This window comes from Elephas maximus, chromosome 20 (genome assembly GCF_024166365.1).
Source record: "Elephas maximus indicus isolate mEleMax1 chromosome 20, mEleMax1 primary haplotype, whole genome shotgun sequence".
In the NCBI taxonomy this organism is placed as follows: domain Eukaryota; kingdom Metazoa; phylum Chordata; class Mammalia; order Proboscidea; family Elephantidae; genus Elephas; species Elephas maximus.
In genome coordinates, this window is record NC_064838.1 from 55,389,662 (window position 1) to 55,417,369 (window position 27,708).

The 27,708-nt window shown below is 37.0% G+C and overlaps 1 protein-coding gene across 6 annotated transcripts in view; it reads left to right on the forward strand.

Moving 5' to 3' along the window:
* DOCK3 (dedicator of cytokinesis 3) overlaps positions 1-27,708 on the forward strand; it is a 547,636-nt gene that overhangs the window by 367,332 nt on the left and 152,596 nt on the right. For 5 of the 6 annotated variants that reach the window (XM_049861907.1, XM_049861911.1, XM_049861908.1 and 2 more), the window contains exons 10-12: positions 3,551-3,632; positions 11,885-11,945; positions 13,181-13,328. In XM_049861907.1, coding sequence (XP_049717864.1) covers positions 3,551-3,632; positions 11,885-11,945; positions 13,181-13,328 — 291 coding nt within the window. The remainder of the gene's footprint in view (positions 1-3,550; positions 3,633-11,884; positions 11,946-13,180; positions 13,329-27,708) is intronic. The other variant, XM_049861913.1, reaches the window with a different exon arrangement.

Genomic DNA, 27,708 nt, shown 5'->3' on the forward strand with positions numbered 1-27,708 from the left:
TGTTTGATCAATTCCAGAATGCAGAAGTTGGTAAAAGTCTTCAATTTCATCATCTCTGGCATTAGTGATTGGTGCCTAAATATTTCAGAAGTAGACTGACAGGTCCTTCTTCCTAGTCTGTCTTAGTTTGGAAGCTCCACTGAAACCTGTCCATGATGGCTGACTATGCTGGTGTTTGAAATACCAGTGGCATAGCTTCCAGCATCATAGCAACATGGAAGCCACCACAGTATAACAAACTCACGGGCAAGTATTGTATGTATATAGCACAGTTTATCTATCCTTTCATCTATTGGATAGCATTTAGGTGGTTTACTCCTTTTGACCATTATGAGTACTGCTGCTGTAAACAACTCGTGTACGAGTTTCTGTTTGGATATGTTTTCATTTCATATATACCTAGGTGTGGAATTTCTGTGTCTTGCTAATTCCATGACTTTTTGAGGAACCACAGATTTTTTACAACAGCAACTGAACCATTTTACATGCCCATCAGCAATATACAAGGGTTCCTATTTCTCTACCTGCTTGTCAACATTTGTTACTTTTCTTTTTTTTTTAGTTAAAGCCATTTAAGACGAAGTGAAATGGTATCTCCTTGTGGCTTTGATTTGTATTTCCCTGTCGCACCCCACATTCTAAGCCCTGATGGCTTCTGATTTCTATTCCTATAGTTTTGCCTTTCCAGAATTTCAAGTAAATGGAGACATATAGTATGTAGTCTTCTGTGATTGGCTTCTTTCATTTAGATAATGCTTTTGAGATTCATCCATATTATTATACATCAGTAGTTCTTTTTATTATGAAGTAGTACTCCATTGTAAAGATATATCATATTTTGTTTATCCATTATTCTTTATACTTTGGGGCTGTTATGAATAAATCTACTATGGACATTCATATACAGTTTTTCATGTGAACATGTGTTTCTATTTCTCCTGAATAAATAACGTAGGAGTGGAACTGCTGGGTCATATAAGTGCATGAAGTAAGTGTATATTGAACTTTATAAAAAACTGTCAGGCTGTTGCCAAAGTAGCTGTGTCATTTTGCTAGTCCCACCGGTGTATGAGAGTGGTAGTTGCTGCATATTCTCACCAGCCTTTGGTATGATTAGTCTTTAATTTTAGATATTCTAGTTGGTATGTAGTGGTACCCTATCTTTTTTTTAAATTTGCACTTCCCTAGTAACTAATGATGTCTTCTTGTGCTTATTTGTCATCCTTGTGTATTATTTTATGAAGTGTCTTTTCAAATATTTTCCTTGTTTTTTTTAATTGAGTTGTTTTTTATTGGGTTCTGAGAGTTCTTTATGTGTTCAGGATACATATCCTTTCTTAGATGAATGTTTTATAAACATTTTCTCCTAGTTTGGAGCTTGTCTTTTTATTTTCTTAGTACTGTCTTTCAAAAAGCAGATGGTTTAAATTTTGGTAAAGTTCAATTTATTATTTTCTTTGGTTTATAATATTTGCTTAATAATCCAAGGTCACAAAGATTTTTCTGTTGTGTGCTAAATACAGAAATACAAATGTGAACAAGATATGCAAGATACTTTTTAAAATTTTTTCTTGTGTTTTCTTTTTTTAGCTCTTATAGTTAGGTCTATGATCCATTCAAGTTATTATTTTGTAAACAAGTGTCAGGGTTCCTTTATTTATTTATTTTGCATATTGGATTATTCAGTACCATTTGTTGAAACTACTATGCTTTCATCACTGAATTGCCTTGATACCATTTTTGACTTATCAATTGACCATAAATGTGTGGGTTATCCCATTTTTTAACAAAGACTCCCTCAACCTTACATATCCATTTAGCTAGAAACAAATCACTTCCACCTCTTCACACCCATTCATTAAAGAGTGGTCTAGACTCACTGTTTCTACTCCTCACACTGGCCTCTTTCTCTACCATCCACTAAAACAGTTTTTGCCAGAATCACTAGTGATCTCTGTTCTCACATTCAGTGGACACTGTTTTATCCTTGTCTGATGTGATACTCAGTGGCTTTGGACCTTGTTGACCTCACTCTCCTCTTTCATACACTCTTCTCTGGACGAATGCAGCATCCCATCATCCTCATTTTCCTTCTTTCTGTTTGTCCCTGTATATCTACTTTGATAATTCTTCTTCTGCCCATTTCTTAAATATTGATGTCCCTCAGGATTTTGACCAAAGTCCTTTTTTGTTCTCATTTCTATGCACATTCCCTCCTTAGTCACGTCCACTTTCCTGGCTGAAGAATTTCACATTTATAAACTGAAAACCTGTTGCTGTTGAGTCGATGGTGACTCATAGCAACCCTGTAGGATAGAGTAGAACTGCTCCATACAGTTTCCAAGGAGATGCTGGTGGATTCAAACTGCCGGCCTTTTGTTTAGCAGCTATAGCTCTTAACCTCTGTACCACGAGGGCTCCCCTAAGTTTATATCTAACCCAGGTCTCTTCTGAGTGTTATTTCTGCATATCGAACTGCCTATCAGGACCATAAGCTTTATAAAGACAAGTATTTTATATATCTTGTTTGCATCTGTATTCTCACATTTAGCACAGTTAGAACTCAATAACTATTTCTTGAGTGACTGAACAAATAAATGCATGAACAAAGTAATCACCCTGTGTAGTTGCTTTTGTAACACATCTTATAATTCTAATATAGTATTTTAATATCAGTTCTTTTACAAATACTACACTGTATTCCATGAGTACCTGAGGGAGGGCACAGGAGAAGTAAAGTACTTTTAAATCTCATGCTTTGTTTTTCCCATGACTCATTTTTCCTCTTACAGTCAGTAGGGAACCTTGAGATGAAGAAATGGAAATGAGATCCTGGGCAGGGGCAGGAAGAATATGAGAGAGCAAGGAGACATTTCTCCAAATATTGCATTCTCCAAATGCTGCAAACACTGTTTCTAAGGTTTTTTGTTTTGTTTATTTGTTTAGTCCATTAATTTCCTTCAAGAAGTATATTATTTGGGGAATAAAATATTTTAATTGATCTGTTGGATTCTGAATGCTCTTTGAGCTATAATGCGTTATGTGTCTCTGACTTTTTACCTAGATTTTTATAACATTTTTCTTCTTATCCCTAAAGTGGTTCTTGAGTGTCATATAATAGGAAGATGTAAATTATGTAATATAAATTCTTTTGGATCTAGTATGACCAATATTTTTATGATCACCTAAGTGTTCTAATCAAAGAATATATATGCTTGTTATGGGTTTAGCATTATGTCACTTTAGGGGTATTTGGGAGATGTATAAGACACAGTCCTCTTTGCTGCCCAGGAACACACACTTACTGAGAGATAAGGCACAGACCGCCAGTAAGTAAGCACCAACACCTATCAGGCAGTGTATAGTGTCCATTGCATCTTACTTGGCAAGAAAGAATATCTTGCCACTAGACATGTGCTTTTGGTCTTGCCTCTTGCTGCAAGCAGTTCTGTGAGTGTTTAGGGTTTCTCTGTATATGCCCTTTTTATTTGTTCTGGAGCATGTGGTCCTTTACATTTCTCTGTCTCTCTCTCTCTCTCCTACATTTCAGTGAACGGTTTCTGGTGAGACTGAACAAGAATGGTGGGCCAAGGAACCCAGAGAAGATAGAACGAATGTGTGCCCTTTTTACAGTATGTGCAAATTCTCTTTCCCATCTCCACTGTTGACTCTAACCAGGGGGCTGCTATGTGGATTTTGTCACCCGGGAAATGAATATTTATTCTTATTTCTCACATGCTGAGGAGAATAGATCTTGATTTATTTCTTTTATCAGGTTTTAATGAAATATTTAGAGAAACCTGAAATCAGCTACAGGTTTTAATTAAAATTTCTATTGCGTTTTCCTTATGTAGATTTTATAAGCTATTTCATATAGTAGACACTTAAAATCTAAGAAGTCTTTCTTACTATTCTTATCCAAGGCCACTGGGAATTTCTATGATGTGTAAATACAGTTTTCTCTTAAAGGCATCTACCAATTTTGTAACTTTGCAGTTTGTTAGTGAGTGCATATAAAGAGAGACAAACTAAACAGTCCTTCTCTTCCAAATATAAGTGGAGGGTCTTTGCCTCCTGCTATCTGTGGTACTTTCGTTTTTTCAAATGTGGCTGCTCATGGTCTATGCCACCACAGACCAATCAGTTCAGAGAAGGCTTAGTATCCTGCTTATTGGAAAGTGCTAAACCTCACAGTAACCATTTTGCCATGTGTATTCTTAAAGTTGATTCAGATTTAGTAATTATTTTTTTACCCAATTAAAAAAATTAACTGCCTAACTTTATTTATATGAATTAATTTGTGTGTCAAAGAAGAAAACAAGAATATATCACGATTTTAAACCAATTTTGACTCTCATGAATTCTTTGATCTGCTTCAGTGATACTGAGATATATCAGAACCTGTTCAGTGCAGGGAGCTGTGATGGTCACACAGTGCCACGGCCCTTAAGTGGCACATGATTAATGGTTGCTAGTCAGATATCTTGAAGCTTACAGTGAGCCTCTTAAACATGAATGGAATTTATCTGGGGATCTAATATGCAACTTTATCTGAAAGATAAAACCGTATTTGTTCACCTGACTTTTTAGTTCTCTTACTACAACTTTGCCTTTCAAAATGTCAGATGGTATCACTGCAGTCAGAAACCACCTTCACAGGGATAGCTTTTATTGACAGTGTCCAGATACACAGAAAGACTAACTTATAAACCTAGCTAAGTTAAGATGGTGTTGGTGCCCATCTGTGAGCTCAGCATGTAAGGCTTAGGAGATAATACAGGAAGGAAGAGAAGGGAAAATTGATCCATGAAGATGGTGAAAGGAGGTCAGTCCGGTGAGAGAAAACTAATCAATGCCCTTTCTTTTTAGTAGGGAAAGAACAAGGGAAAGAGTCTAAATTGTACTTAATGGAATGTTAAGTTAGTACCTAGGTTGGTACTCTAGGGAGGCTGTGGGGCTTCCTTTCTGTAGCAGAGTTAGAAAGAGATGAGACTTCCATCTGTCTAGAATAATGAATGAACACAGTGACCTTAGGAGGTTTTTCTAGATTCTGATCCTCTGATATTATCCAGTAAGGCAGCAAAAGAAATCGCTGATGACTTATTCCTTTGCATTGTGACAACAGAGCTGTCCTTGAATATGATGAGTGCGGTCCTTGTCTCCTGAAAAATGAACTTAATTATGATAGGTATTTGAATGTAATTACAGTAAATCAAAAATTTCATTTAGCAGCATTTTAATTATCTGTATGGACCCAGAGGCTTAAACTGTAGCCTCAGCTCCTTAAAGGAAAGCTATGTGTAACATGGCGTGCTCTTGTCCTCCCACAGTGGGAAGGTGCAGGGCTGCTAAATGAACCGCTTCTTTAGTTCCATTTGAGGTACAGTCCTGGGTGGTTTCTTAAAGGTCCCAAACATGATTTGAGGAGTTTTTACAAATCACATGAGATTTTTTAACAAGATTCTCTTAGCCAGGATTTTCATGTTTTACTTAAAGCTGTATGAGATAATTCTGGTAAAATCTGTTTTTTTTTTGTTATTTTAAGACTTTCTCCTGTGGGCTAAAGGAGTTTTCTGGATTGGCACATGTGCTACAAAGTCTGAGTAAATGCATGAAAATGCAGCCACCTAAAGGGGCACACCAGCCCAGGGGCAAGGACTAGAAGGCAGGAGGGGACGAGAAACCTGGCAATAGGAACCCAGGGTCGAGAAGGGAGAGGGTTGACATGTCACAGAGTTGGTAACCAATGTCACAAAACAGTATGTGTACTAATTGTTTAATGAGAAGCTAGTTTGTTCTGCAAACCTTTATCTAAAGTACAATTAAAAAAAAAAAAAAAGAAGAATGGTTCCAACATGGAATCTGAAAAAAGAAAATGCACCCACAGCTGTGATCAGTGCCAACCTGTAAGCTTCCTTTTAGCATTACCGTTGGGAAAAGGAGACCTTACAAATCCAGCAGTTCGAAAGATGCTTTACCAAGGAGACTTCAGAGCTAGATTACAGACAGTCCCAGTGTCCGCGGAACAACCGGGTTCTCTGTGGAGCCTTATTTTTCTGACCTTACTAGATTTTAGAATGAAGAATTCTATCCAAGAAGGAAGTGTTTTATATTTACTTGAGTCTCCAATATAGTGAGGATTTTTCTGACTTTCGTAATACACAGTGACTATGTGCAGGCATGTGTGACAGCATATGTATGTACATTTGGCTAAATTTGCCAAAGCCTCACACTGTGCCTGGTAAATACTAATATCATAATAATTTTTATATAAATAAATGAATATATGCCTATTTGCTATTATATTTGAGTGACCAACTTGGAGAACTTGTGCTGTTTTTCCTGCATGAGTTGAAGTTATATTTTCTACATTTATTTATACTTTTCCATATTCCAAAATTGGATTTTAGCTCGTGATTTCTTGGAATCAAGAATTGAACTTGATTATTACTACAGTAACATCATGTGTTAAAATATTGCCTGTTTTTTACAGCTTAAATTTGAATAAATTGGCTTTAATTTATTTTTGTAAATTCTATTATTCGTACAGAAGAAGGGTAGCCCAGGAACAGGGAAGTAAATTGGCTTTTCTGTGTTTCAAATGGAACTTCAGTAACAGCCTAAGATGCTGGCTTACTTGTTTCTCTGCTCACTGTAGTTGATGACCATCTTTCCTAGTTATGTAAGATTAGAGGGTTTGGTCCAGTGAGTAAATCTAATTCCTGCCATGCAATTGGAATTTAAACCTTGTGCACCAGATGAGTGGTAGGTGAGTCATCTCTCTTCCCATCTCTATTTTACAGGTCTTGTGAGTATTTTTACATGGATGGTCACACTCGGTACTTAGTCTTGAAGAGCATGTTTTTAATAAGCCTATCTTAACTGTGTTTAACCATACATTTATGCTTAGTAAGATAGCTTTGACATTGAAATTTTATATTGAGAATTATGTAGAACTCACAAATAATAATTCTTCTTAAAATGTTTTCTTATATTATTGTTGTCTTATTTGTATTAATCTCAAATAAATGCCACTTAGAGTTCTGGGTACCATGTACAACATGATCAGAAAGAACCGCTACCCAGGCACCTGTAAAATACCATGAATTACACCTAAGACTTACTCCTTTTATTCACTCAGCCAGAGCCAAAGGAAAAGTCCAGTGTTCTTATATACAGCCCATCTTGTTAATGTTTGGTTATCTTTGATCACTGGTTTTTAATTCTCTAGGTATACTGGAGTTAGTAATTACCTAGCCATTTGATAGTTTAGATTAACACAATCCAAGCTATGTGCAAGGAGCCATTTCACCTTGAAATGTGTCAAATATTTCTGTATCCTTCTGTAATACACATGTCGGCAGTTTGAATCCGCCAGGCGCTCCTTGGAAACTCTATGGGGCAATTCTGCTCTGTCCTGTAGGGTCGCTATGAGTCGGAGTCGACTCGATGGCGCTGGGTTTGGTGAGTTTTAATTCCAGAAAAGTATAAAAATGGTACATCTTTTTTAACTTCTATTTATTATTCAGTTGCCATCTTAAATGTCAAAATATAGTGCTACTTTGAGAATATCATTTTAAATTCCACTTTTAAATGAAAGGAATTGTAAAATGGAGCCTGAAATATCTTTTTTTCAATACTAAAAAACAACTTTCTTGTGAAAATGTATCTTTGTGATTCCAACCCAAATCCAAACCCATTGCCATCAAGTCAATGCCAACTCATAGCGACCCTGTAGGACAGAGTAGAACTGCCCTGTAGGGCTTCCAGGGCTGTAAACCTTCACAGAAGCAGACTGCCGTATCTTACTCTCACGGAGCAGATGGTGGGTTCAAACAGCTAACTTTTTGGTTAGCAGCTGAGTGCTTAACCACTGTGCAACCAGGGCTCCTTTTTGTAGTTCCAGAGATACTAATTTATATTAAATTATTTTGTAACCTATTTCATTTTAAGCATATTTTATTATTTTATTAAGAACTTGGAACAGTAATATAACCAATGAGAATCTAAAAGCTTCAGTTTTACCATTACGTATTACTTTTTATTTTTTAAAGCCTATATGTCTTTACTTATTTTTTTAATTTATTTTTTGTTGTTGAGAACATACACAACAAAACATACACCAATTCAGCTGTTTCTACTTGCACAATTCAGTGACGTTGAATACATTCTTTGAGTTGTGTAACTATTCTTACTCTCCTTTTCTGAGTTGTTCCTCCCCCATTAACATAAACTCACTACCCCTAAGGTTCTTATATAATCTTTCTAGTTGCTGTTGTCACTTTGATCCCATATAGATAGTTCTTAAAAGAGCGTAATACTCAAGGCAGACATCCTTTAGTAGTTTAGCTAAACTATTGTTTGGTTTTAAGAAGACTTCAGGGGATATTTTTGGTTTAAGGTTTAAAGATTATCTTAGGGAGCTTCTTGGATCAAGTAGACACATGAGACTATGTTGGCATCTCCTGTCTGGAGGGGAGATGAGAGGGCAGAGGGGGTCAGAAGCTGGCCAAATAGACACGAAAAGAGAGAATGGAGGGAAGCAGTGTGCTGTCTTATTAGGGGGAGAGCAATTAGGAGAATATAGCAAGGTGTATATAAATTTTTGTATGAGAGACTGACTTGATTTGTAAACTTTCACTTAAGGCACAATTAAAAAAAAAAGATTATCTCAGGGCCATAGTTTCAGGGGTTCATCCAGCCCCCATGGCTCCAGAAAGTCTAGGGTCCATGAGGATTTGAAATTCTGTTCTGCATTTTCCTCCTTTTGATCAGGATTCTTCTATACAATCTTTGATCAAAATGTTTAGTAATGGACGCTGGACACCATCAAGTTCTTCTGGTCTCACGGCAAAGGAGGCAGTTGTTCACGGAGGCAGTTAGCAACACTTTTTATATCTGCCTCCTATTCTTGACCCTCCCTCTTCCTTTGTTGCTCCAAGCAAATAGAGTAGTTGTCTTGCCTTGGATAGCTGCTTGCAACTTTTGAGACCCCAGACACTACTCAGCGAACCAGGAGGTAGAACAGAAGCACTAAACACATTATTAGGCCAATTAACTAGAATGTCCGAGGAAACCATGACCCTAAACCTCCAAACCAAGAAACCAAATTACATGAGGTTTTTTGGTTGTACATAACCAGTCTCAGCAGTTACTCAGTTGCTTTTTTTTTTTTTCCTGTCATTGTTGTGATAAATATATCTATCAAACAGCTTTTGCCAATTCAGTTTTTTACAGGTGTATGACTTATTGACAGCAATTACAATAATCAGCTGTGCAACCCTATGCTTAGTCAATGTGATTTTTCCATCACTGTTAACCTCCCCTTACTCCCTTCCCATACCCCTTTGTTGTTGTTATTGTTGTTAGGTGCTATCGGGTGAGTTCCAGTTCGTAGCCACCCTGTCTACAACAGAATGAAACACTGCCCGATCCTGTGCCATCCTCATAATCATTATGCTTGAGCCCATTGTTGCAGCCACTGTTGTCAACCTATCTTATCGTGGGTCTTCCTCTTTTTCACTGACCCTCTCCTCTACCAAGCACGATGTCCTTTTCCAGGGACTGGTCCCTCCTGATAACATGTCCAGAGTATGTGAGCCAAAGTCTCTCCATCCTTGCTTCCAAAGAGCATTCTGGCTGTATACTTCTTGCAAGATAGATTTGGCTGTTCTTCTGGCAGTCCATGGTATATTCAGCACCATAATTCAAAGGCATCAATTCTTCTGGTAACTTTGGTCTCCATACATTTGCTTTTTCTTGTGTTTTTATGTAAGTGAGGTCATACAATATTTGTCCTTTTGTGATTGATTTATTTTACTCAGCATAATGTCTTCAAGCTCCATCATTGTAGCATGTATCAAGACTTCATTTCTTCCCCTGGCTGAGTAGTATTCCATTGTATGTATGTAGCACATTTTGTTTATCCATTCATCTGTTGATAAGCATTTAAGTTGTTTCTACCTTTTCACTATTGTGAATACTGCTGCAATGGATTATTGGAACCCTTATCCATTGCTGGTGGGAATGCAAAATAACACAGCCATTGTGGAAAACAGTGTGGTGGTTTCATTCTTAAAAAATGAAAAATGAAACTGCCGTATGACCCAGCAGTATGCACCCAAAAGATTTGAAAGCAGAGACTCAGACGAAGATCTATACACCAATGTTCACTGTAACACTATTTACATACTTTTAGTGTCCCTTTTCCTTTCACATGTTCAGGACCATTCAACAGGGCAAGGCTGGGTCTAGCGTGAGGCAAACAAGGCATGTGACACTGAGAGTGAGTGCCTTCTTAAATTTTGCAATTTACTATGTTGCTTGCCTCACGTTAGTCCTAACCATGCAACAGGGTATAAAAATAAAGCAACAATGGACACTCTGGATCTCAAAAAAAAAAAAAAACACTTGATTGCCCCTTTCCCTGTTTTACTGAAGAGAGACAAGCGTCTTGGACCAATAAAAAGAAAGATGCTAAGGAAATGGAGCTAAGGGACCCTTTCGTAGAAACAAAAGGGAGATCATGAGAACCTTTTCCATTTAGGACAGAAGATACTCCATCAGCCTTCACTAATACACTACCATGGATGGGAGTGAGGGGCTAGTAGATGACATGATGAAAAGTCTGAAACAATGCATATTTAAGGAAGTTTTTTTTTTTAATTCAAGGATAACGCATTAAGTATAAATACATACTCGTGAACAAACATTTTATTCTGAAATGTGTTCTAAACATAAATACTTAATGTGAAAGTATTTACATTACTCTTGGTTTGAAAGTTTCTGATTCTAGATCAGATTTGTGTACTCAAAAGTAAACTGTTAAGATTTTCCAGATAAAATTATTTTCAGCTTTATACTTTAGTATAAATTATACATGTCTAAGTTTAGAAATGGAAATCAAATTGTTGAGGTTTCACTTAGATCAAATTAATTTCTTTTCAAGGGAACAGTCTTAGTGTATACTAATCGTTTATGGACAATGAAATAAATGTAAAATATATAGAAAATAAACTTTTAGAGTGTGTTGTCACATTATAGAGATTGCAACTAGTGTCATATAATAATATGTGTATAAATTTTTGTATGAGAAATTAACTTGAGCTGTAAACCTTCACCTAAAAAAAAAAGCACGATTAAAAAAAAAAATTAAGGAAAGTTTTCTAAAGGCCAAATTAAAAACAAAAGCAGCACGACCTTTCCCCCAGGAGTGTTTCAGATTGGTCACTATCCCAAGGCAAGACCCGCCTCAGTAAAATTCCATATGTGCAATTCCGGCTCCCTGTTAGACAATGGTAATTATAGGTCAAGCCTGGCTCTGGCATCATTACGTTATTTGGTATATAGCATTTTGAGCAATGGATCCAAAGGTGATTACTCGTGCTGAATTTAAACGTACTTAATTCCTTACATTCAGTTTTAATTAAGCATGTACTTATTGTGAGAATATATCAGTAAACCCAAAAATTGCTTCAAAAATAAAATAAAATGAACTTTTAGAATTGAAGTCACTAATGAACTTTTTGATGTTTTCCTATTTTTTCTGCATTGAATATTCCTTTTGTTACAGAATTTTTTATGTTAGAATAAACGTGGGATAAGGCAACAGCATAAACATTTCTAATGTGATAATTCTTATAGATAGGTGATTTCTTAGGTGGTCTAAGAGCTGGAAAAATATTATCAAGAAAATAAGCTTCCAAAAACATACAAGATATCCAAACTTTTACTACAGGAAACTCCAGCACTAAACTGTGTGCTTTAGTCCCCCTCCTCCACCTGTAACATGCTAAAAGCAAATCATTATGAGGTTCAAAATGGAATTTTAATTGTTTTCTGTGTATTCCTTGCTTTAATTTACTTATGTTTTCTCTTTTCTTAGGATCTGAGCAGCAAAGATATGAAGAGAGATTTATATATAGTTGCCCATGTGATCCGAATAGGTACTGTTCACCTTATCCATTCACGTGACTAAGATCTGCCCAACTTGGAATAAGTATCTCCTGTCCATGAGCTTTGTCTTCTCCTCAGCTCTTACCTGTTATTTTGGGTCTGAAGATTAGAGTCTAGCTTGAATTGTATCTCTGTCTTATGCTGAGGTAGCTGAGTTTGATATAAATAGTTTTTTTTTTCTTTCCCTCTCTTGAAACCTTCTGCTACCTCTTGGTTGTGGACCTAGATTCTTTATTTAAATGGTCTGTTTTTTTTACATTCTCTCCATCACTTCATCACATTGTCTTGCCTCTGTACCAACCCTCTCCCTCAGAGATCTTATAGTGGGTTGCTGGGGGTAGGGGAGGGGAGCAAATGACCCTTTCTCTTGGTGTATGTTCAAAATTATATATCTGTGTTATTTTCTACAAAATTAGAGTTACTCTTATCATTCCGGTAGATGGATGGCATCTCACCTCTGCCCCACCCAAGATGAAGGAAGTGATTTGTGTTATTATTCTGTTGTTGGTTTGCCCAGCCTTATTTCAAGTTTATGACATAATTTTGAGGGCTATGACTAACAAAATCTTCCCTCATAGGCTTGGGTTCTAGAGTATCTTACACATTTTTGTCAAAGAATATTTTTTAATCACTTGCCAACAAAACAACTGTTTTGCTATACTTAATAAAGCATTTGTTTAAGGCTCTAGTTTTGTTTGCACAGCCTTTGGTAAGCAGGAAAATCAAGTTCCCTTCCAATTCCTGAGATGCTCTCGCTTCCACAGTGGTTCAGGAACAGCTTTGGCACCAGGATTTGGTTGGAAGAACAGCACATTGTCATCCTTATCTGTGCATACATAGTTTATACCTGGCAACTAAAATACTAAACTTTGGATCCTTAATATGCTTAGCAAATTTAAATCTGTTAGCATACTGGTTTTCTAAAAAATTAATGAGGCACAGTGATTTATTCTCACATGATTAATGAATGGACTGTTGATGTTGGTTCAGGGGTAGCTGATAAGGGTGATTGACTAAATGTGCCCTGGCCAGAGGCCTGTTTGAGTTCCTCCACGTAAATATCTTTGCACCCTTGGAAGTCTGCCTTCAGCCCTCTAGCCTTAGTCTTCCAATTTAGAGGATCTCTACGGTGCCTGTAGCTCTGGCATTCTCAGTGGCAGTCAAGGTGATGCTGGCAAGGAGTATGGCATTCTCAGTCTGACTGGTGTTTTCTGCTATGTCCCAGGCCGGATGCTCCTGAATGACTCAAAGAAGGGCCCAGCCCATCTGCACTACCGGCGACCATATGGCTGTGCAGTCCTGAGCATCCTGGATGTCCTACAGTCACTTACAGAAGTAAAGGAAGAAAAGGATTTTGTCCTTAAGGTTTACACGTGAGTAATAGACATCAGGAATATTTATAATTTACAACATAGACATTCCAGCACTGCCCCTATGCAGTTCTCAATCCTTGTGGTACACAGAATCACCAGGATGTAGCATAGTGAGTTTTTTTAAAATGTAGATCTAAGGTCTGGGTTAAGGCTGAGGCAGCTGTATTTTTAGTAAACTTCCAGGTGATTGTGAAACAACTGAATTTGGAACCCTCTATCCTGAAAGTCTGGTAGTAGGCATTTCCTTTTCTCTCCAGGATTAAACAACCTTTTTATATGTTTGCAGAAATCTAATAACGAATTACATATGTGTCTTGGATATAAAAGAGTATTCTGTGTCAGATACTTGCCCATCAGCTATTGTACCTGAGCTCACTACTGATGAGATAGCTTCAAAGGATGATCATGAGTCAAGTTGCTCTGTCTTTGAAGAAAAGTCAGTTTTTCTGAGGAGCAATGGTCTCACTTTTCACTTCTGCCACCAAAAATCTATAAATCACATCCACCAGGCATGGCATTATTTTTAGTGTTCATCGCCAGGGGGTCTGCCTTTCCGAAGTGGTGTATAGCTTCCTGACTCTTATTAAGCAATAGAAAAGTAAATAAATAAATAAAAGAAACACTGAATCCAGTAATATGGAGTGTCTTTGCTTGTACAGACTTAAGACACAAATAGTAGTGCTGGAAAAAATGCTCAGTGGTGAGTTCAGTGAGTTTTTAAAGCAAGTGTATTTCTAACTCTGAGAATTAAAAAAAAAAAAAAACTGTCCTCTTCTGATTTTAACCCAATATTATTCTTCCAAATTAAATATAATAAAACTGTCAATCACCATGATAATATATCTTTATTTTAGTATTGTATGGAGATTTTCCTGTATTACCTGTTGTTCTGACTCAAACATGAAGTGAATTTAATTCATATTTACACTTAATTTGGGCCTTCATATAATCATCCACATTTGATTAATTCAGAATAAAAACCCAGATCTCTTTGCCTGTTTTACCTTAAGCTCTGTTCTGTTCAGATTGTGCACTCTATGGGATGAGGATTTTCCTTAGGAATAATAACTTGCAAAGAAAATTTAGCTGGTTTTCTCTTCATTCCATGCATCAGTCATAGGCTTTCTCCATGTACCAAATGGCTTCATTTATGGTTGGTGGAACCCTGTTCTCTATAATGCCTTCCTCCCTTTGAAAAGGACTAAACAGAAATCCAGAATCATCATTTTAGTCCTCTTACTCCACTCTGTCTCTTCCAAGGGACTTATGGATAGCACTCCAGAATTGCGTCTCTTTGCATGTATCAACTGCTCCTCCCTCCAGTTGAGATTCTCATTGTGGGTTGGGCTTAAAATCATGCTTCCAGGTTTAATTGGCCTAATTGCTTCTAAAACAACAGTTTTCCGTACCAGTGTGTCACTTTGCAAGGAGGGGAATTCCTGTAAAGCTTTTTCTGAGCTTCTTCCTGCCGGCTGTGTCTAATACATCAGTTCTAAAAAGCCAAAGAAAGATGTTTTTGTAAAGAAGTTTTTTTTTTTTTTTTAATTTTCAAGAATTAATAGTTAAAATTTAGGATAATCTTTCCACTTGAAAATATTAACAGACCTTTAGACTTCCAAATGCATGTTTATGAAGTTGATTTTGTGTGCAATATGGAATTCCTCTATGATAGTCATTTAAATCCTCATCAGCACAGTAAATCCAGCCCTCAGGAGAAGCAGTATTTTCCAATGAGTTTCAGGGGATGTGTTTGTTGGTAGATTGCATTGGAAGTTTAAAGGGTTTACTTAATTGCAACTGATAGTACTTTAGCCATTGCTGAGGACAGGATTTTGCAAGGATAAAAGTCTCTTGTACAGTTTAATAGATGAATTGACAAAAGATCTCCTTAGATGCTGATATTCTCATCATTTCTTTCATTATCCAGAGTCAGCCTCAACCAGAGCAGATTCAAATTTCTGTCTCTGCCAAGACCACTACTCTGGCTTTGTAACTATTGTTTAATACCACAAATGTATGAGACGCACCACATTTTTAAAGAAAATCGCAACAAGAACTGAGGCGCGAAAACTAGGTGGCTTCCTAATAGGGCCAAAAGCCTTAAAAATCAGCAATGAATAACCGCTACGTACAGTTCAGTCCAGTATATTTCTTCCTTGCCATAGGGACAAGGGTCACAAGCAGACACAGTGCTTGCTGAACCTGGAGCTTAGGACACGAAAGAGGGAAAAAAAGGCATGCCAGGAACTGAAGCCAATATGGGGAGCAGAGCTGGCCCCCAAATAATGTATGTGACCTAAAACAGATGACTCTGAATATGTGATGACCGCTGTCTAACTCCACAGTGAAAAAAATCCAAATAAGCATTTTTAGGGTTACCCAAATGAAGTTAGATAAATAATTGCTTAGAATATTAAATTTATTATGAGTCGAAATCGACTCGACGGCACTGGGTTATGGGTTTTTATTAAATTTATTATTTTAGTTGCAACATTTTAAATCACATATAAAATGTGTATTATAAATTATGTACACGATCACGTATTATGTAAAATTTAGAAATAATGCCTTTTCCCCACTCTAAAACCAAAAACCAAACCAAACCCGGTGCTGTCGAGTCAATTCCAACTCATAGCAACCCTATAGGACAGAGTAGAACTGCCCCATAGAGTTTCCAAGGAGCACCTGGCAGATTCGAACTGCCGATCCTTTGGTTAGCAGCCGTAGCACTTAACCACTACGCCACCAGGGTTTCCCCACTCTAACGTCATAAGATTTTTTATTCAAATTGTTTATATGCATCATCGCTAGAGCTACTTTCAGAGTCATCTGACATAGTTGTTCACATTATTTTTACTTCCATCCGGTTAGTCCTGCTACACCTTTTGTTGAATCTATGATGATACTTTCACTGAAAATTCATCCTGAGGCACAATTACATATTTACTTAACAGTGGACACTTGTTTCTGTGTTTTCATTTGTCCTATAGGCCCATGTTAGTGATTTCAAGATACAGCCACTTAACATGCTGCTGTTAAGGTGATTTTTAAAAGGCTTGTTTATAATAACATCCAGTACTTCAATTTAGAGGTCATACCCTAAGAATAGTTACTAAAATATGCAACTTTGCTCTTTTTTAAAGAAATCAATTCTGTCAGGTAACCTTTATACACATCTAAAACTCACATTGGTGGAAGTTACTTCAGGCTAATGTAACTTACCCAAACAGCGCTGTGATGTTCAAAATAAAGGGATTCAGAGAATGCCCCACAATATGAAAAGCTTTGTGAGGACAGAAATATAAGATGGCAGCCTCTTCTGTGAGGGATGATTAATTGGCGGCAAACCTCTCCTTATATTTGGGATAGACACCAGGCCCATTCAGGCATTTTCTCAGAATACTGCCTTTAGGTTCTTTGCTTCATAGCTGCCTTATTCATGAAACTGCCTTAAATTGAGGATAGCTGTTGAGGAGCTATTTTTAAATGGAAGGCCCATCCTTAAATGGTAAAGGGCCACCCACTGGGCTATTCTCCTTTTAGTACCCAGAAAGGAAGGCTCAGACCTTTATATAAATTACTTTAAATGAAAATACTGCTTCCTACTTGAAAACGACTCAGATTTATTTCTCTCCTAGCCTCGTCCTTCCCAATTTTCTGTGTATCATCATCCACCCAAGACCATTATCTACTTTGTCCATTATCAAACAGACATGCATTGTTTAAGCATTTGCATCAAATGTCTGCTCAAGAGGACTCAGATCCAGTAGGTCTAGGCTTGTGGAATTGCTCTGTTTTGACTTTCATTGACCACTTTCTCTCGCCTCAGTGCCTAATTGGGTTTGTTTGTGCTGTTGTGTTAAATAATGAGCCAGAGTAAAGAAAGTCAGGTGAGGATGACTCCTGTTCATGCAAGAGTGAGGGGCTCCCAGCTGGAGTCTTTAACGTAGAGCTAAGTGTTGGCACAAGAGGTTCCAAATACTGTCTGCCACAGGATCAGAAAAACACATCTACATTCTCTTCCCTTTTCGGTTCTGCCACTCCTCCGTGAAGAGTGACATGAAAGAATGCTGGCTCAAAGAGTAGACAGCATAGGGTCTGAATCAATTGTGCTGCCTTCATATAATAGTTTTGTTAGCTGACTTATAACGGATAAGGTAATATAAGAGAGACAGAAAAAGAGAACTCATATGAACCCATAGTGAAACAAATAGGAAAGAGGTGAAGAAATCAATGAGAGAACTACTGGTTAAGGTAATGAGGTATACCCAAATAATGGGTATGCTACATGATGCTGTCTAAAAAGGATTTCCTGTCTTTTTTCCCAGGTAACCATTGGTCCTTGATAAGGTCTACTTTTACACCTAAACCATAAATCCTACATAATTCCATCTATGATTTCTTTTTTTTAAGAATATTTTTATTATGATAAAATTTGCCAATTTTAGGTGTACAATTCAGTGGCATTAATTACATTCACAATTTTGTGAAACCATCACTGCTATTTGTTTCCAAAACTTTTTCATCATCCCACACAGAAACTCTGTACCCACTGAGTAATAGCTCCCCATTCGCCCTCCTCCACGCCTATGTCTACTTTCTATCGCTATGTACTTGCCTATTCTAGCTATTTCATATAAATGGGATCATACAGTATTTGTCCTTTGCTCTCTGGCTTATTTCACTTAGCATAATGTTTTCAAGGTTCATTCATGTCATGTATTAGAGCTTCATTCTTTTGTATGGCTGAACAATATTCCATTGTATGTACGCATCACATTTTGTTTATCCATTCATCTGTTGATGGACATTTAGGTTGTTCCCACCTTTTGGCTATTGGGAATAGTGCTGCAATGAAAAACGGCATAGAAGTATCTGTTTCAGTCCCTGCTTTCACTTATTTTTGGTATATACCCAAGGATAGAATTGTTGGATAATATGATAATTCTATGTTTAACTTTTTGAGGAACCACCAAACTGATTTCCACAGTGGCTGAAACATTGTGTATCTTCACCAGCAATGGACAACAGTTCCAATTTCTCTACATTGTCACCAACACTTGTTATTTTCCGTTTTTTGCTAGTAGCCATCCTAGTCAGCATGAGGTGGTATCTCACTGTGGTTTTAATTTCCGTTTCCCTAATGACTAATGATGTTGAACATCTTTTCATGTGCTTTTTGGTCATTTGTGTATCTTCTTTGGAGAAATATCTATCCAAGTCTTTTCTCATTTAAAAAAATTTTTTTATTGTGGTAAAACAGAACAAAAAATTTGCCAGTTTTAATGATTTCTAAGTATGCAACTGGGTTTTTTTTTTTTAATGCAGTGTCATTAATTATATTCACCATGTTGTGTAACCATCATCATTATCCTTTCCAAAAGTTTTACATCACTCCAGACAGAAATTTACTAACCCTTAAGCAATAACTTATCATTCATTTCAACCTCCAGGCCCTGGTAACCACGAACACACTTTTGTCTCTATGCATTAGCCTATTTTAGGTAATCATACAAAATTTGTACTTTGTGGCTGACTTATTTAACTCAGCATAATGTTTTCGAGGTTCATGTGATAGCGTATATTAGAACTTCATTTCTCTTTATGGCTAAATAATATTCCATTGTATGTATATATCCATTCATCTTTTAATGGACATTGGATTGTTTCCATCTTTTGACTGTTGTGAATAATGTTACAGTGAACATTGGTGTACCAGTATGTGTGCTTAAATTACTTCTTTCATTTCCTTTTCAGAATGCTCATTCCTGATGAATAGAAATCTAGCTGGTTTTCTTGCGTTGACCTTGTATCCTGCAACTTTTCTGAATTTTTAAAAATTCTCTCTAGTAGCTTTCTTGTGGATTTTTTTTGGGGGGGTTTCCTATCAGGGTCCCTATGAGTTGGAATCGACTCGATGGCACTGGGTTTGATTTGGTTATATTTAGGGTCATGTCATGTGCGACTAGAGATAATTTTACTTCTTTTCTATTTTTGGATACCTTTTATTTCTTTTTCTTGACTAATTACTTGAGCTAGAAGTCCAGTACAGTGTTAAATAGCAGTGGTGAAAGTGAGCATCTTTGTCTTATTCCTAATCTTGGAAGGAAAGTTCTAGTCTTTCATCATTGAGTATGATGTTAGCTGTGGGTTTTTCCTAAATGCTCTTGATCATGTTGAGTAAAGTTCCTTTCTAGTCCTAGTTTTTTAAGTGTTTTTATCATAAAAGGATGTTGGATTTTATCAAATGCCTTTATGGCATCACTTGAGCTGACTTACGTGTTTTGTTTTCTTTCATTATATTATTGCAGTGTAGTCCATTGAATAATTGTCTTATGTTAAACTACCCTTGCATTCCTGGGATAAGTCCCACTTGATGAAAGTGTATAATCCTGTTAATATGCTGTTAGATTTGGCTTTCTAGTACTTTGTTGGGGGTTTTTATATCTGTATTCATAAGGAATATTGATCTGCAGTTTTCTTGTGATTTCTTTATCTCGCTATGGTATCATGGTAATGCTTCTTTCTCTCTCTTCTCTTTGGATTCCCATAATACATATGTTGATCTGCTTGCTGGTGCCTTCATGAGTCCCATAGGCTCTGTTCAGTCTTCTTCATTCTTCTTCTTTTTGCTTCTCAGACTCAAAAATTTTATTTATCATATCTTCAAATTTGCTGATTTTTTCTTCTGCCTTCTCAAGTCTACTCTTAAACCAATCCAGTGAATTTTAACTTCTGTTATTGTACTTTTCAGCTCCAGTATTCTCTATTTGGTTCCTTTTTATAATCTATATCTTTTTATTGATATTATCATTTCGCTCATACATTGTTGCCCTGATTTCCTTTAGTTCTTTATCCATGTTTTCCCTTAGCACTACGAGCCTATTTAATTCCATTGTTTTAAAGTATTTGTCTAAGGCGTCCATTATCTGGGCTTTCACAGAGACAGTTTCTTTCATTTTATTTTGTTCTTTTGAATGAACCATCCTTTCCTCTTTCATGTTTCTTTGTATGTCTTGTGATTTTTCACTGAAACTGGTCATTAAAATATAATGTCATAACTCTGGAAATCAGATTCTAACCCCTTTCCTCAGTGTATTCTGTTTTCTTTTTCTTTTTTTAATTGTTGAAGGCTGTAGTTCAGTTTAGTGACTTCTCCTAACTATTTTTTCAAAGACTCTCCTTACAGTCATGTGTCTCTGTTTCTTAACTTGTGCTTAGCTAGTGTTTTGACAGAGATTTCCTTCAATGCCAGACTTCGCAAATTTGTTCTGTTCTTAGGCCCTCCTTGAACACTTAACCAAGCTTGCACTGACCCTAGGAATCAGCTCAGAGTGAAAGCATAGGTTCTTCTCAGGTATTTTCTGAGCATGCATCTTTCCCTGGACATACATGTGACTTCATCATGCTTCCTGTATATACAGTGCTTTTGAGTGCATTAATTTCCCAAGGAAACTCTCTCCCAGGATTCTCCTTCTGGTCCGTAGGTGTCTATTATATGCCTTATTTGCACTCTGTAGCCTCAAATGACTATAGGCAGCTACAGTTCTTGGGCATTGCCTGCTGCTTTTCTGCCTACATGAGCCCTGTGACAGGCCAGAGATGAGTGCCTTGCTTCAGCCTTCTAGTCATTCCCCTAAAAACAAACAAACGAAAACCCATTGCCATCAAGTCAGTTCTGACTTACAGCGATCCTCTAGTCAGTGTTCCCCAAGACAAGTTAAAACAGACACACATGATTATTTGTGAATTAAGTCTGCTCTGCTCCCTCTGGAGCCAGAAATCAGGATACCTCTCTGGGAATGTAGGTTGCCATAGCCTTAAGACAGCTGCCAAGCTGGGGAGATGGTGTGGTGTGGACACGTAGAACACCGAAGACTTGCTTCCATTTTGACATCACTTTTTTCTTGATTTAGTGTTCACTTAGTTGCTATACCTCCTTGGCTGGTTTCCAGAGTTCTGACAGGGTTCATTCTGCCAATTTCTGCTTTGTGTGTGTGGGCCGGCGGGGCAGGGAATGGGGGCTCAGGGGTGCTGGAGGCTGGGGGGAGGGGTGGGGTGGAAGCTTGGAGGTGATTATACTACCATCTTGCTCCAAAGAATCCAAATTTGGAAATCCATCCACAGTATCTTAATTACTCCATAGACATAAAATGTCATGTTTTCAGTGATAATGTCAGCATACATTTGTTTAGTTCTCTGTGTGCTTTCAGAGCCCTCTGGATGTATAATCACATTGAAACTTTATACCAACCCTGTGCACTGTGTGGGACTTCACCATCTTAGAGAGGTGGTGATGGTCACCACAGCTAAATAAGTGACTCAGAAAATTAATGGCATTTCTTGGAAGAACGGCAGAATGGTAAACGTGTTTTTCTTTTAAAATTAACCTTTTATTTAACCTTAACTAAATATATCTGTAATGATTCAAAGGCAGCAACATAAAAAAATGCTAGGAGCAGAAGCCATATTACAAGTTTTGTAGAACCATAGCACATGTTATTTTTTAAAGTGTTATTCTTCATGGTCAACATTTAGTCTTTCTTGCTGTTGGGTTATCATTTTTTTTTATTAACCAATAGCAGTAAAAGCAGAATTTGGTTAAACTGCATTAATATTTCTGTTAGTAAAAATTTGGCCATTTGTAACCTAAAGTTAACCTCTCATAGAAATAAACACAGGATATCTAATCATCCACCACAAAGGTGAACATAAGAACAATGGTAACACAGACCATAGAGTACTAAAGCTACTGAAAAGGGGCATTAAACAATTGGAGAGCCTAGATCAAAGGACAGAGAAAGCCCATCTATATCAGTCATAATAATAAATGTAAATGAGATGAAAAATACCTTGTTAGATAAAAATTCTCAAAATGGAATCCAAAAACAAAATCCATCTATATGATATTAATAAGAGACTTAAAAAGGTAATGAGACACAAAAAGACTAAAAACAAGCAGGCTAAATCTAATAATAAAATACAAATAAAATGAAAACAAATGTCACAATATTAAAAGTAAAAATTAAATTGTAGGGTAAAAAGTGTGAAATATATATATTATTTAAGGAGGATCAGGGATTGGTGGGAAGAGAACACACAAACACACACGCATGTAAATACACCCTATAGATTACACACTATAAGGTTATATTTAGCTTTCTGTTTCATCCTGCAAGAAGAGCATATGATCTCACAGGAAGCAAAGTGACTTCTCAGGCCAGCACAGACAGACAGTGGTATGTGACAGCACCACTTTCTCAGCCCCAGAATCCCCAGTAGGATCAGCCCAGGAGTGTTTGTTTTGGTCTTTGCAAAGTAGAGGGTTGCTACTCTGCTACCCATTAGGTTGTGACTCACATCCCCATTTCAGAAGAATTTGCCTAACAGTCCGTGCACTTCTGGTTAAAGGAATGTTGACTAAACTCAGCCTTAACACAACCACCTTCTTAGCTGGGGAGAGAAAGCAGAGCCAAGGCAGGTGTCCTTCGAAATGTCTTTGCTGCAGCTCTCTAGTGTTCCAGAAAGCCCCTTTATTCTTCCACAGGGATTTTCTATTGTAGTTTATTTTTTATACCAATACATGGTAGAATTTATAGTGAAGATCTAATTTTAATTATCTTTATGCATATAATAATGTTGACTCAAAATTATTATAGCAAATTTATTAGAAATACAAAGAGAAGATAAAAGTACAGTAAAAGAGAATTTTAACAATTGGCTTGACAAGTAAGCCAAAAATCAGTAAGGAAGGGGAGAATCTTACTTGCATAATGAATAAGGTTGGTTTGACAGGTACTAATAGCCTCATTGAGCGTTCACCATAGGCCTTTATTATCTATCTTTTATAGATAAGGAAACAAAAAAACAGTGGTAAAGAATGTGCCTAAGCCAACCTTGTTATAAACCCATGTTCTTAGCCTCTACTCTACCTCTTCTATATAGGGTGAGCATAATTTACTGTCCAAACCAGGATATCCTGATAGTCAGAGGAAACCACTATTGATGTCAGGACAAGTATAAACTGAAAGTATCCCTTATCACTGCACGCCAAGCCATATATGGTCCTCTCAGCTCTAAACAAATGTTTTCTCCAACAAACAGAATATACATCCTTTCCAGTGTCCATAGAATACTTAAAAAAAAGTTCATAGAAAAAATGTCCATAAATTCCATCAGGCAGAGATTGCATGAACCACATTCTCAGATCACAGTGCAATTAGCATATAATGCATCATATCAGTCATCCAAAGGGGGGAAATCATACAATCATCCTGATATCCAAAAAGATATTTGACAAAGATCAACCTCATTTCTAGTTACTTTACAATTTCTAGTTAGTAAACTAAGAATAAAATGCTATTTGTTGTAGTTTGAGAGGACGAATAGATATTAGTAGATTTCCCCACCTGAGATTACCCAACAACAACAACAAAAAAAAAGATTAGAACCAATCAAAACATAGGTCAAGCAGGTATAGATAAAAATAGATATACAATGTAGGATAGTAGATACAAATATGTAGCCTGTGTATATAAGTAAGTGTTATAAATAACCATGTCACTTTTATTAGCAACAAAGTTGAAATTCAAAATCATGGTTTAGTTCTGTTAGCCACGTAGACTTGTGTATTAATTTCCTGTGGCTGCTGTAACAAAATATCACAAACTTAGTGACTTAAAACAACAGAAATGCTTTCTGTGATAGTTCTGAAGGCCAGAAGTCCAGTATCAAGGTGTTGTAGTAGGTCACACTCCATCTAGAGGCTGTAGGGTAGAATCCTTTTTTTTTTTTTTGCCTCTTCCAGCTTCTGTTGGCTGTCAGCATTGTTTAATTAACTTGTGGCCACATAACTCCACTCTCCATCTCTATAGTCACATTGCCTTCTCTTCTTCTTTCTGTCTTCTTCTCTCCTATCTGTCTCAAATATTCTTCTGTCTTTCTTTTATAGTTCAAATTTTTCATAGATATAAAGAAAACTTTTCATGTTTCTTATGAATTAACTACTTTAAGAACCTTATTCAGAAATGCGTAACTGTAGATTAAGCACTGTACAAACAGTATATTGATTATGGAATCAAAAATATGAGAGAGCTATGAAGAAAAGCAAGGGAATGATAACCACCAAATTCAGCCAATGTTAGTTTCTGTTCAGTCGTAACTGGAAGGATTCTGCCTGATCATGCCCTTCTCGGTGGTAGCCTTTCAAACTGCAGCTATCCATGCTTCTTGTGAACCAAAGTATTTGATATGATTTGTCAGAAGTTGGAGCTTCTAACAGGAAAGCAGAACTATTTCCTTGTTACGAGATTTTCAGGACAGATGTTGAAGTAAACTCATTCAGGGTTTACGCAGCTCCCATATGCGTGATAGTGGACAGATGTGGCCCATGGGAACTTACCCAGATTGAATCAGATTGGTCAATTTATGTTGATTTGGTCTTGGAGACTTCATTCACTTAATCAGTCCACTTTTATAAAAATATGTGCTGTTTTCATTTATCCTCCTTGATGTTTCCCTTTTGCACTACACCTAGAGACAGCATAAAGCAGTGGTCAGCATCAGTGGCACACCTAAATCTGTGGGCTGTTGTCTGTTTCTGGCTTATTAGAACTTTCAACCAAGTAAAGGCCAAAATAAAGTAGGCCACACCCAAAGAAAAATAATTTTAATACAGAGATACAGAGTATTAGCAGTAAATTAAGTATTAAGCCATGGTCACAACTGAATAGTTGCAGCCTTTGTGAAAGAAGACAGGATAGAAATACAGACTGACACCAAGGAGACAAGTATCCTGAAGCCTGGTGCAGTGGTAGGGATTTCAGAGTCACAGTACTCTGCAACCTCCCCTCTTCTGCTCACCATGGGCCTTTAGACTCCAACTTCACCTCACTCTCCTCGTCTGTGAAATGGATATGATAATACCCACCTTGTAGAATTATGAGAATTAAGTGAAATAAAATATGGGAAAACAACACAACAGTTCCCTACCTATAGTCAGCACCCTTCCAAAAATGAAAACTTTAAGGTCTTAAAAACAAACCTTTAAAATTTCTTGAATGCTTTTTTGGGTAGCCCATTTTGGGGAAAGATGAGAAGAAAATGGGGTAAATACCAGTCAGAAACACAGAAACCAAGATGATAAGAAAGGAGTAGGAAAGAGGCAAATGTTAACGTATGCTCCATTGCATGGGTGAATAGTCAGTGAGAATAGTATTCTGAACTCTGTTTTTTATAGTTGAAAATGCATGCCTTCTCTGTGCTCCCAAATGCTTGGAGATCTCAATACAAAATCAGAGATCTCTCATCCCCCTGTCTTCCTTGAGTAAAATCCCTGGATATGTAGTGGTTGAACTGGTATTTCTTTGGCTGTGCTTGTTATATCTTGTATGAAGAAAGTGGGCCACCACAGAGGTGCTCAGAGCTCTTTAGATCACAAAATCCCTGTGCATCTTAAGATTGAGAACAAACTATTGACATCAGTAATCAAACTGTAAATATTAATTTGATTGTATGTAACATAACCATGCTTCATTATAATCAGAACTCATTTGATTATTTAATAAATGCTTACATTTATAATTTTTCCTTACAAACTATCCTAGTGATTAGTTAAAATATGCCAATGACATCACATCCCCCTAGTTTCAGATGATTTGAGCAACCCCACTTTGTACTCAGCCCATGCTAATTAACGTTCATGTCCCCCTCCTCACATTCAGGTTAAGCATATTTATTGGCAGTTGCTCACCCTGTAATTCATCTTCATCCCCCTGCCCCCAGTTGTGACAATCAAAAATACCTAGCCAAATGTCCCTAGGGACAAAATCACTCCCAGTTAAGAACCACAGTTATAAGCCTATGTAAATGGAAGTAAATATTTTTTTATCTACTAATTACTATTTCACTTTCCCCTATCACAGTTATTTTTTTTATCACTTTCAAGGCACAACAATATTTTACTTTATTTCTGAGTGGTTTGGCCTTCATTTGGACCTTCAGGGTAACCATTGCCCTCTCATCTTCAGTGCCAATTCCTTCTTTCTCATGCCCAGTGCCCTGAGGCTTGAAGTTCTTGAGATATTCTTTTTTGCTTTTTTCTCACTTTTATTTTAAAACTATTTTCTTTTTTTAGAACCCTGTAGGAGAGTTTTGAGGCAAAAAAGGTTGTAATCTTTGCAGATTTGTGATCTTCAGCTAACATTATCACAGGAGTTTTATTGAATACAGCTTTATGAATTCATGGATAATAATCTCTGCACAGCATTGTAGAAATTAACACTGTACACTGTGATATGTTCTTTAATTTCTGAAGCATGAAAAAAGAGTGAGACGCCAGTGGTATTTTTACTCATTCAGCAAACACTCATCTAGGGTGAGAGTAAGGGGGACAGTGGAAGGGTCCCTGGGATAGACCTAAGAGGACTGAGACTCGAGGCTCTGCAGAGTCTAGATAGGCCATGTCCCTTTACTTCTCTAGATTTCTAAGATTCCTTTCTTCTTAGTTTAAATACATCATCCTTTCCATCTAGTTGGGAAGAGCACACAAATTAATTATAACACGAGGTAAAATGAGATAGATGCTAAAATAGAAGTAAAAATGAAGTGTCATGGAAATAAAGAAGAAAGAGCCGTTCATTCCAGGCAGTGGAGTTAGGGATAGCTTCATACAGAGAATTTTTTAAAACAATTCCTATAAAGAAAGGTGGGAGGAACCTCTTCTTGAGTTAAATGGCGTAAGTTATTTGCAGATTCTTCCCAGAGGTACTTATTCTTTCAAATATTACCAATACTTCATCAAGTCTTTGGAATCAAAGTATTAAATAGAGGAGTGACTTCTGGGAACATGGTAGCATGAGCAAGTCTAAGATCCCAACCCTCCCCGCACAAATACCAAGAAAACTTGCTATAAATCTGTACTCAACCCTGTAACAACTCTGAAAAAGTAAGCAAAGGATGGCAGCAAGAAACTGCAAACTGAAACAAGAAAAGGATGAAATTTAAACAGTAAGAAAATCTCTTTTTCCACTGTCCCGTTTTCACCCCTTGAAGCACAGCAGACACATGGCTACAGGGGAGCCACAGCTGCAGCCTCAGCTGACTTATGGATCTCTGTGCACTAAGAAAGGCCTGGATCAGTTTCTGGATCGGAAGCAAACAGGGCAGATCTTTGGATCAGACTGAAGGATTGAAACCTCAGTCTGACATGAAACAGAGCTCTCAGAGGACAGGGGAGGGAGCAGTAAGGAAAGACTGAAGACTGTGCCTGTTTAAGGATGGATTGATCAGTGTGTCTTTTCTGTTTGGTTTTGGAGAAGTATCAGTCTAGCCTGAGTCAGAGTTATCATAGGTTGGAAAAGGGAGTCATCAACAAAGACTG